The following is an 11,182-nucleotide window of genomic DNA, read 5'->3' on the forward strand; positions in this document are numbered from 1 at the left end:
CAAAATCTGATCACACAGAAAATGATATAGAAATTATGGCAAGACCCGGGGACAAAAACACAGCTTTACAGATAAACACGAAATCAACCCCATGGACAGATATGAAATGCAAAAATACCTTGGGGAGCATATATGGATGTTCAAAAGACATTTAATCTGCAAAATCAGGACCAGGGCAGGTGGGAAAGGGCCCAGGGTCCCAAAGGGCATGAGATTCTGCAAAATCTGCCCGACAGGGGAAATAGAAAATGAACAACACGTGCTCCTACAGTGTCGAGTCTTTGCATGCATCAGGGAAAAAGACAGCAGCCTAAAAACTCTCTTGGAACAAATCAGCCAAACAGCTGGGAGGATACATAAAGGCAATTTTGGGACACCGCAAGAAAGACTAGCACAACAGCTGGCAAGGCAAATACTCACCACATGACAAGCTATGTCAAGATTTCTTCTCAATATTTTTTCCAAAAAAACCACTATTAATTAATAGCGGTTACCCGTCCCATAGATCCTGAAAAGTCTTAAGCGAACTTTATTAAAATCATATCATATCATATCTCTCTCGTTCTCCCTCTGTTATCTGTATTATGAGCAACATGCCCCATTCTGGAGTGCACAACATCCTCCAGATTTTGCCCCATTGTTCATGTCCTTCAGCAGCCAAGGTCATACAAATCTATGGGCACATACATCGCCCAGGTCTAACAGTAACCACTAGGGGTGCTCATACATCACTTGGCACATTTTGCTACGTTTGTAATGCTTTTTTGGTCGTATTAGGCCAGTGGACATCAACACAATCATCTTCATCATCATCATCATCCTCTCTCTCTCTCTCTCTCTCATGTTAGCAATTATTGCTAAACTACACTCTAATTAGATTTTCTATTCCCACTGCTGCAAGCTTAAAATCTGTCACAAAGAACTGGCGAAGGGTGTCGTCATGGTCTTGCATGTAAACTTTTGGTTATGAGCATATCAGCAAGCCTCACAAGATATCAATCAGCCATCTCATTGGTCCCAAAATTGGAAGACTCAGTCCTTGCATGAATTGAATGTGCCTTAGGCCACAAATACTACAATGGTAAAGATCTGCATGTGCTATGATGAAAGCAAGATCATATGCTTAAAAAGGTGGACCACAAGCCTCGAGACAGTTGACGTAATGAATCCCTCGGAACTCTTAGGATGGATGAATACCTGGTAAGCTTCAAAATCGTCGAATCTGAACCGTGACCTGGCGACAGTATACTCAACGTGATCGACGATGCTCTTTTGAATAGAAAGGACGTCGTTCTTTAAATACTGATCCATAAGCCGATAGAGAAGATCTGTCCGCCTTCTGAATTCATACGACTCTTCTGGTGTCACCTCGCGTTTCGTATACAGCTTCGGCGGAAGTCGCTTCATGTCTCCCTCTTTCACAGTAATGGGCTCCTCTAGTGTATTAAAAAGCGCCCTCTGAACATTTTGAAGATCTTTCGTATCGTGAACTTTTGAGCCCGTAAAACTCTGCACCCAAAACTTCTCACAAAGCACACCATTTTCATAGTCGACGGTTGCTTTCGTAATGTTTAATCCGAGATCCTTCAATGCGTTAATTACCGCCTGTAAAAGACCCGTCCTTCCAGGTGCACTAATCTTTATGATTGTATGTGATTCATCGGACTCATTGTCAAATTCTATAATAGTCTGTGGATCACTTGTCAGCTTCGTGGGGCGTGCATCGACAGCACCTGTATTCTTTTTCAGGACCTGACACAAAGTTTGCAGCCTAAGCCTTCGAGATTGGGAGGGATTGCTGCATAGTCCCAGGGAAGTGCCGGAGGTTGCGCATGACAAATTGGTTAGAGAAAGACTAAAGGGACAAGAAGGATCAAGAGAGGACCGATGCGTGAAATGGAAGTTAAGGAGGTTTTGATATGGAGTTCCAGCTGACATCTTATTGGGCTGTCCAACCAATGCGCAGGGATGGAGAGAGGAATTGCGTTAGCGAATCGTTACTATCATGAATTGGCGTACACCTGCACAATCCAGACGCCATAACGAGGAGAAGCAAAATGAGGAGCATCAAAATAGCACAATTCAGCTCCAAAACGTGTGCTCAAAAAGACGAATATCAAATCGCGAGAAAACGCTCTCTTTCATCGGAACTTGCCTTCATTCGATGAATTGGGGAAGTGCCCACATTCTGTCGTTGAGCTATCTACGAAACAGAAGCAACAATCAATGGTCATTCTACCTGAAACCGAGGCATAGAGCTTTAGTTGAAGCTGAGGGAAGTTCCTAAAACTCTTTAAGCAAGCATGGAGCTCCAAATTTTACCGACAAGATGATAAGTAAAGAGATGAACTCGAATGTTGAAGCTCCACAAAAACTCCCCCTGCAACAATTGAGCTCCTAAAGTTAGCACAGAGAAAAGAATTGCTCTGGTTGGAGGCAACCCATGATGAATTAGAGCCCAAAACAAGATTTAAGCAAAATGCAGTGTGAGCTTACAATTGAATGTTATTGTAGCAATGGTGGGAGGAGCAGGGCCAAATCAACACCAGTCCTTGCATAGTTGATAGAACCCCAAGAAAACCCCCTTTCACACAATTCATATATACACATGCATGTGTGTGTGAATTGTAATATCTTTTCTTTCTCCCACTTTGACCCCTATCTCCACCATTGAGCATCTTGACTCTGCATGCACCAACCAACTTCCTCCTTCTCTCTCCCCCAACTTTTCGCCCTGCATCCCCCACTCACCTTCTTCCTCACTCTTTTCGCCACGTTGTCAAATCTCGTGCTGTTCGATCAGTTGTAACCCTACTCCATTTTGCCAAGTGCATAATTTGCCAAGTGCCAAGGTCGATGGAATATGCATATTCACCATCCAATCTTTGCAGTTTCGGAATGGGAATTTGGCTGTGGCAAAACACACTACTCTTTAACATTTTCAAAAAAGGCTCCCGACTATCATTCACCGCCTTTCATTGTAAAAAAAAAGGATCCCTAACACTCATTCTTTTTATAGTCTATTCCAATCGAGAAGTTCCTCTTTCTCTTTCTCTTTCTTTCTTTTTAGCTTGCTCTTCTCCACCAATCCCAAGATATTGGACTTTTGGCATTTGATTCTACATCTCGTGGTAGTTCTGATAAGAGCCATGTTTGCTCTTGGCTCTTGTTCACGAGAGATAGCCCCTCTCAATCTTGCCTTACAAGGATAGCAATGCCCAGCCTACATGCATACATGTGTGTGGGGTGACAAACCCCATGTGCAAGTGCATGTCACATAAGTCTCCTTGTTGGTGTTTTTCCCTTTCAATTGTAACTCAACTCTTGTCTAACCAATGCATATCATTTTGCACATGTATGATGTTATAACCTAAATTCGTTTCAACTAAAAGCATATAATTTGTCACCAACATTTTAAAGGTGGAAAGATGGCATTCTTGCTCATTCTCCCCTTCATCCTTTGTTAATCAAGTGGTCACTTAGCAATTAAAAAATGATATATCACCTATCTTCTCTTTCATGCTCTCATATTCATGGTGTATGCTCATTCTCCCCTTCATCCTTTGTTAATCAAGTGGTCACTTAGTAATCAAAAAATGATATATCACCTATCTTCTCTTTCATGCTCTCATATTCATGGTGTAAGTCATGCACCAACTTGACGGCAACGTGTTATTAAATGTATTTTCCCCTCTATTTTTAAGTCAAGTCATTCAAGCATGAATGTCTCAAGAGTTTATTACATGTGATGTGTGAAAACACAACTTTGACCATCAACACTTGAGATGTGAATATCTGGCATACCTATCATGATCTCTTTGTGCATAAGCGTGTATACATGCATATTCAACTTACTCAATTAACATTTATATGGTAATCATCTTTTCTTCTATGATATCATTTCTCACGTTAGTATGTTCCAAGGAATGTATTATCCATTGAAACCGTACAAGTGTGTCTTAACATGAGTTCCTAATTTTTTTGTTGAAAATGATATTCATATAAAGTAACAAAAAAGGAAAAATCTCAACAATAAGGAGACAACGCAGATTTGAGGAAAGTAAAAGATTGCAATAACAAAATTTATCATTACATGAGAACTACCAAGAAAAGACCAAATCTAGGAACGTACTACAAATAATACCCAAAGAGAAAAAATCCAGGTTTTCAAATCACAGAAAGTCATCTGAAGACCTTGAGAAGCTCAATAACACCCTTCTCAATGGCCAAGAATTCTTGAAAGAGTGATTTGCCACTTTTGTGTTTTGCTTGAGCATGGCAATAAATGCTTGCTCATGGCATATAGAATCTTTGATGTCCCCTTAGCCCATTTTCTCTATATCTAAGATGTTTTAACTATTGTGGTGTGTCCATGGTGACCAAACCCTTACTTAATTCCTAAGCAATTTATGTAATTGATCCACGAGATGCTTTTAATTTGATGAGATGATTGTGTCTCTTTTTGCAGTTTCTTTACAATGTTGAAAGACTTATGAAATGTAATTATTTAGACATGTTCTTTGCATTAAACCTTTAGTGTGTTCCATGCATCAACAATTATTTTCTTGTCTTAAATATCTTAAACAATGATGTCCTTGATACTGAAATCAATAAGATTTAAGGGTAATAGGGCTCTTTCATCCTCTTTAGATTGATCTTCTTTGACTTTATTTGCTTTACCTCCTATTGAAGTTTATAGTCTTTTCTCCTTTTCTATGACGTTATCAATTAAACGCTTTTTTGCAACTTGCATTTCTAATTAGAATAGCTATTATCATCTAGCTTTTTATTTTGATCATGGAAGCACATCATGCTTGGTTGTTCTAAAATTCCAAAGGTAAAGTAGCAATCAAAGAATGAATTCAAATAAACCAAAGACTGTTATGATATGACTACCAAAGCACTTATATAGACAATGGGTATAATGTCTTGAAACACTCGATGACTTCAATGATGGTTGAAATTGGCTAGATTTCAATTTATGTTGGATTACCAAAAAACTTACCAAAACTTGAGTATGTTGACATGAATATTTTATAGAGTACTTGGATGTCAAAGATACCAAGGTCTGCTTATTGTAGGCAAGCCCCTACAGTAGAATGTTGGATGCCCAAGGAACACGTTTACCTTAAATCACACAACAAGTGCACATGAGTAAATTGAAACAAGCACGAGTTTGGAGAATTAGATATCCAAAACTAATGTCTATATGGTCATGAGAAAAATTGATGTGTATAACATGCTTCAACAAATAGAATTGACCATAGTACAAAATGAGAACTCAATGTTGTTAAGGATTGTGCAAATTGCACCATACCTATAGGGCATTAGGGGAAAACCCTAACCCTAACCGAAGGGGGTATTCATGTATATATTCATGTTTATGTTCAATACAACATAGTGTACACGTAGCTATATCGTGCTCTCTCTCTCTCTCTCTCTCTCCTCCTCCCCCCAAAGCTCCAAGAACATCCACTACCCACACCATCCAACACTCTATGCATGTGACACACAGTGCCATGCCATCACAGAGCCACATCATCAATCTGGACCCTCCCTTGGACTAAGTGTGGTGCAAATTTCAAATGCCCATAACTTTTGATCTTGGTGGAATTAGGAGGTGATCCAAAAAGCAAAAACGATCGCCAAATTGTGCTCTAAACGTTGAACATCTTAGATATGCATTCTGACTTATCCACATGTCAGCATCATGCAATCCTCTTCATTAGAGCCTAACATAGCCATAGATGAGATTAAACTCCACCAAACCAAGTAAGCCATTGCCATATCACCCGATTAGTTCCCACCGGTCAGTCCATGCGGTACTATTATCCGTATACACATTCACACATTTGACACCAGTTCTTAGTACACTTGGCATTTGGCAGTTCCATACATCAGTGACACTTGGTAGAATGATCTTCCTCCTTGGATTCAAGATTGTTGCACACATCTTACACACACATGCCACCAATGTAAAGTCACACATTATTTACTATTTTTTGGCATTGGTTCCTACACATACACATTAACCTTGTACATCCTCTTGGCTACTCCCGACACACTATTGTCATCTTCAATTTACAGGCTTGATCTTTGGCATATACATGTTCTCACATGACTTGGTTTTGACCGTTTAGTATAAGCCTTGAGTGGCAACTCTCACATAGTATTCTCATGGGTAGACACTCTCGTCAGTACATGGATAACCCTCTAGCATAAAGCACCAGACCGCCTTCAACATGGAGTTATTCTCATCACACAGTTCATGATACAACAGTCATGACTCTGGATGAGATCCGTGAGTGGAAAGAGAACCTACTTCAACCATTCATTGACACATGATATGTAGCCATTTATGAAGCAGACTCAAGCCTCATTGGTCTTGAGAGATCAAATGTAGATTTACCACATGTTAACGTAGATCTTGATCATGTGCATTTGATAGTAAGCCCTCAGCATGAGGGCACATTTGACGGTAAGCCCTCGGGACGAAGCAGTCCCATCTACATTAGCATAGTTTGATTCTAAGTGATGTACAACCATCACGGATCCGACTCCATCTACTGTCACACCAGATGAAGAGACACACCAGGAGTTTAGTTATGATCATACAAAGTTACAGTAGGTAAGCCCTCAATATGAGTCACTCACATCTCTAGTAGCATGTGGAGATATATGCCACTATGTGACCATCTCTTCAGGTGATTTTATTCCATCATCCATCATTGATGCTTTCACCTCTGACACATAGCATATCTTGGACATAGTTTCCATGAGCAATTTTGATCAGCATATTAGTCTTTAGGGCATTCCATCATCGGTTGTGTTATGCCGCATTGCACCACCCTTGGGTCCAGTTATCACCACCTCCAATCAGCAGATCATTCCTCAATATGAGGATATTTGTGCATCAGTGTAGTCCTAACCCAGTGTAGTGGGCATCATTAGGTTTAGCCATAGCACAACTTGGGGAACCTCAGTGTTTCAACATGCACTTATGGTTGGCATATACATTCTATACTTGATGTAGATTACTGAGAGATTACTAGTGGAATCTAGGACTACAGATCTATCTCGACATCAGTATTCGGCACCTCCTATGCCTCAAGGATATCTTATGATTTTTCAATGATATTTCAGGCTTCTAGGCCTTTATACTGTCAGCTCCTTCTTGATGAGGCTATGACAGATGCTACATCCCATGCCGATGGATGTTTATCCATGCACATATCAAACGACCTTCAGCTCATGACCACTTGAGCATACAGGTTGGATAGGTTCCTATACATTGTCATTTGTATGGGCCTCTTCATCAGCAGAGCAAAGTATTGTACTTGCACCCTCCGCCCTAGATTTTCAGCCCTTGGATCACTCTATGCACGTGGACTATGCGGTCTTCTTTGACACCACATCATATGACAGAGATTACTCAACTAATAGCATACCTCTGATATTGTTGTCAGTTCTTTTGGGTTGGTGATACGCTTATGCTCAGCTTTGACATGTTTGACATGTAGCCATACACACCATCATTCACATAGTCATCTTTCAATCAACCAATCTTTGATCCAAGTGGACTTTACTTTCTACATATTTTATTCCTCTTTTCTTTGGCCTATCTTATGGGTTTTATTCCCAAAGGCAAAGGATGGCCCACAACTTAATAGGGGGAAATGCATGTTATGTACATGATCTACTAAGTTGTACTCATTGTGCATGCTTCTGCTATGTAGTCATTGTGCTCACACATGCACATACTACTCTAATTCTTTTCAAGTTTTCTTTTCCAATTTTGGATGCTAACATATGCTCCAAAAAATTTTCACCAAAAGGTCTTGTACATGCACCCTGTACTTACCCTGTGCAATTTAAAAGGGGGTATTAAGGATGGTGTAAATTGCACCATACCTATAGGGCATTAGGGGCAAACCCTAACCCTAACCCTAACCCTAAGGGGTACTCATGTATATATTCATTTTTTTGTTCAATACAACATAGTGTATAGCTCCTTTCTCTCTCTCTCTCACTCCCCACTTTATCAAATGTTGCGTTCAAGGTTGCTTAGATCCAACACCAAAAGGGTATATCTATCCTGTTACTACTTATGCTAATCTCTTCTTATTGTGTGAGCTTTAGTGGTTACTCAAAGAGCTCAAGTGAGTGCCTCCATTATATGCAAGAGGGGGTTTTTGCATGTCTCCCCTTTCAATCTTAACAATTTTCATATAGAACAAGGTGACTAGGTTATCAACATGGCCTCACCTACTCATCAAGGAGAAGTCTGAGACCCCTTAATCCTTCATAGGCATGATCTAATGTCTTACCTTTCTAACCCCATAGATATTCTACCTGGCCCTCTTGGTTGGGCTATGTTAGCTACAACCACCTCAAGTATGCTCGAGGTTTCCATCTTACTGCCCAAGTAGCCCTTTCCTTCTTGGATCTACCCATGTGGCAGCCTTCCTTCCCACATGACACCTCTCAAATCCAAATGTATTGTAGGTGTCCTTCCCTTGTTTCCTCCTCATTTAAAGGCTCGCAATTGGGGTGAATTTGAATGTATTGTGGGTGTCCTTCCCCTATTTCCTCCTCATTTAAGGGCTCGCAATTGGGGTAGTGACACTCATTCTCCATCACAACCTCTTTGATATGTTGTGGGCCTATAACCACCCAATCAAACAAGTGGGCCATCAACTCCCACCTTATGGCTCATGAAAAAGTTGGTGTGCTCAAACATTTGAACCATGGTCTCATGTCTCTTGCTCCTCTAGGGACTACTCTATGTCCTCAAACCTTTATGATCCAACTTGAATCACAAGCATTATGGAACCTAGAAAATGTGGAACTGCCAAAAAAACTTCGTGCTCTAGCCATAATCATTTCAATACATCAATTATTCAGTACCATGTATAATCTCTTCCAATTTCTTGAGTAAAGAAATCTTAGTATTTGGTGGCCCACATAATTCCCTTCACTAAATGTGAAAGTCTTTGAACTGCTTTCATAGCACCAAGCTCTTTCCAATTTTCTTGAGTAAATAATCCTAGTATTTGGTGGCCCACATAATTCCCTCCACTAAGTGTGAGCCACCAAGTGTGAGGGCCAAAGCCTTCGAACTACTTTGATAACAGAGATCTTGTCTAAAAAATCATCCCCTTATGATTGAGAAAATTATTGACATAATTTGCCTACATCCAAATATATGTTTCAAGCATTTTCCATGTGTGGGATTATGGATTGTATATGTGGCAAGATCCCCCATATTTCCAATATTTTAGGTAGCCTTTTCAAGAAATAACTATACCCCACAAACCCTTCAATTTTGCCATATTAAATCACATAGGTAGCCGTTTCAAGAAATAACTATACCACACAAGCCCTTCAATTCTGCCATTAAAGCACATAAGATAGCTTAAGCCAAATTATGATCATCGATCATTAACTCATGACCTAGTCTAGATTTGCATGGATTTTGACTTTTTGGCACATTCTCTTTTGAGCAACTCATACTACATTCTTATTTGTGTGTCCTCTTTTGAGCAATGGAAATATTCATACAATATTCTCATTTATTACAATTGAAGAAAGGCTTCAACAATTCCTCTTCCACTCTCTTAAGTGATTCTCTGCTGATCTCTTTACAATTAATTCTCAAAACTTCTATCCACTTTGACAAAGATTCATGATCTTTCCAAGCAATCAATACCAATACACCTCCAATAGAGTACTTTATGGATATTTTTATCATGTTTCACTTAAAGAGATCCTTATTTGTTTTTATGTAAAATCTTTAGGATTGGTCTTTGGTGATTGGTATAGGAGGGGAAAGAGTTTCTTTGATTTATTTATTATTTCCAAAATATATTCACAATGAGCTAGGTGACTAGATCCCAATGAAATTAGGCACGTATACAATGAAATGGATCACACACAGTGGTCACCCAAAAGTTGGATTACATTTTAGAGCATTAAAGAGGAATAATTATTGCTTCTAGAATGAGAAATACAAATATGTATGTCTGGGCTTAATACATTTATATAGCAACATAATTGAAACTAAGGCTTAATGGCATCCAAGGATTCCTCAATATTCTAAGTTGATACTTCTTTTCAATTTATTTCCATGGTATGTTGTTAAACATTTTTAATGATTGTAATATACATCCCTCCTCTTAATAGATGTTTTTACATATTTCTGTCAAATTATTTAGCCCAATAAAGCATATCACAAGGCTTCTAGAGATATTGCATTCTAACATTGGAGAAGAAATCTATTGAGGGAAAATTTCTTACAAACAAAAGTATTTGTTTGTAAAAATAAAAGTACATTGTTCTTTAATATGGAGTGACTGTGCTTCTCTACAATCTCTACCTCTTCCAAAGTGTGACATTGTTCAAAGGGAAAGTGGATGTAGTTTTCCACACTATTTTAGGTTGAAGTGAATGTGGTTGTTTACAAACTCTACCTCTTCCAAAGTTTGATAATCAAGGGTAGATTTTCCAAACACTAGGGACTTATTAGATAAAGGTGGGAGCTGTGTGTGAACCCTATTCCTCAATAGATAGCTTGATGCATCACTATCATCTCAAATTAAGTCTTTTATGAAGCATGATTGCGTGAATCTTACATATACTTTTCTTTCCACCATATGACATTGTAAAAAATCTAATACACCCACAACTTGTGCTCGATGAATCTTTGCATCTACTCCCTTGTCAAAGTGTTGTGAAGATGCAATGCCATTAATGGAAAATTCATATCAAAAGCACACGTGTTTGCATATTGGGTGAAAAATTGTATCTCTATCCTCCCTTCTTTTAAATGGGCATTAGTATCTCACTAGTCATGATTGTAGAATGTTTCAAGGCATCAGTTGTGATGGCTCCTACTAGTCCTCTCTCTTTAATATTTTTTCTATAAATATAAGTTTTCATCCCTTTCCACTTAGACATCCACTGTAAAGCTTTACACCTCCATCGATAGGCAAAGTGTGGATTCTTTTGAAAATAGCACATCCCATTGAGCTATTACATTACCAAATAATCGAGAGCATTAGGGGAGAAATGGGGTCTTAAAGCCCCTAAGTGTTTCCTAATCTTAAGGAGTAGGAAGGGATTTTAGGCAAACCAATGGGAGTGCTCCTTTCTGTGGGGCATGCTATGTTGAATGGCACATAGG

General features: G+C 39.1%; 1 protein-coding gene across 3 annotated transcripts in view; it reads right to left on the minus strand.

The window, feature by feature from the left end:
• The window catches only part of LOC147899954 (uncharacterized), a 153,800-nt gene extending 151,354 nt beyond the window's left edge, over positions 1-2,446 (minus strand). For all 3 annotated transcript variants that reach the window (XR_015541271.1, XM_087376529.1, XM_087376530.1), the window contains exons 1-3: positions 2,323-2,446; positions 2,156-2,203; positions 1,198-2,021 (exon numbers count right to left, since the gene is read on the minus strand). Coding sequence is in view for 2 of the 3 variants with exons in the window: in XM_087376529.1 (XP_087232655.1) it covers positions 1,198-1,938 (741 nt within the window). In the remaining variant the exon portion in view is untranslated. The remainder of the gene's footprint in view (positions 1-1,197; positions 2,022-2,155; positions 2,204-2,322) is intronic.
• Between the last annotated feature and the right edge of the window lie 8,736 nt (positions 2,447-11,182).

This window comes from Dipteris shenzhenensis, chromosome 7 (assembly GCF_047967505.1).
Source record: "Dipteris shenzhenensis isolate YYH24624 ecotype China chromosome 7, Dip_SZ_1.0, whole genome shotgun sequence".
Taxonomy (NCBI): Eukaryota; Viridiplantae; Streptophyta; class Polypodiopsida; order Gleicheniales; family Dipteridaceae; genus Dipteris; species Dipteris shenzhenensis.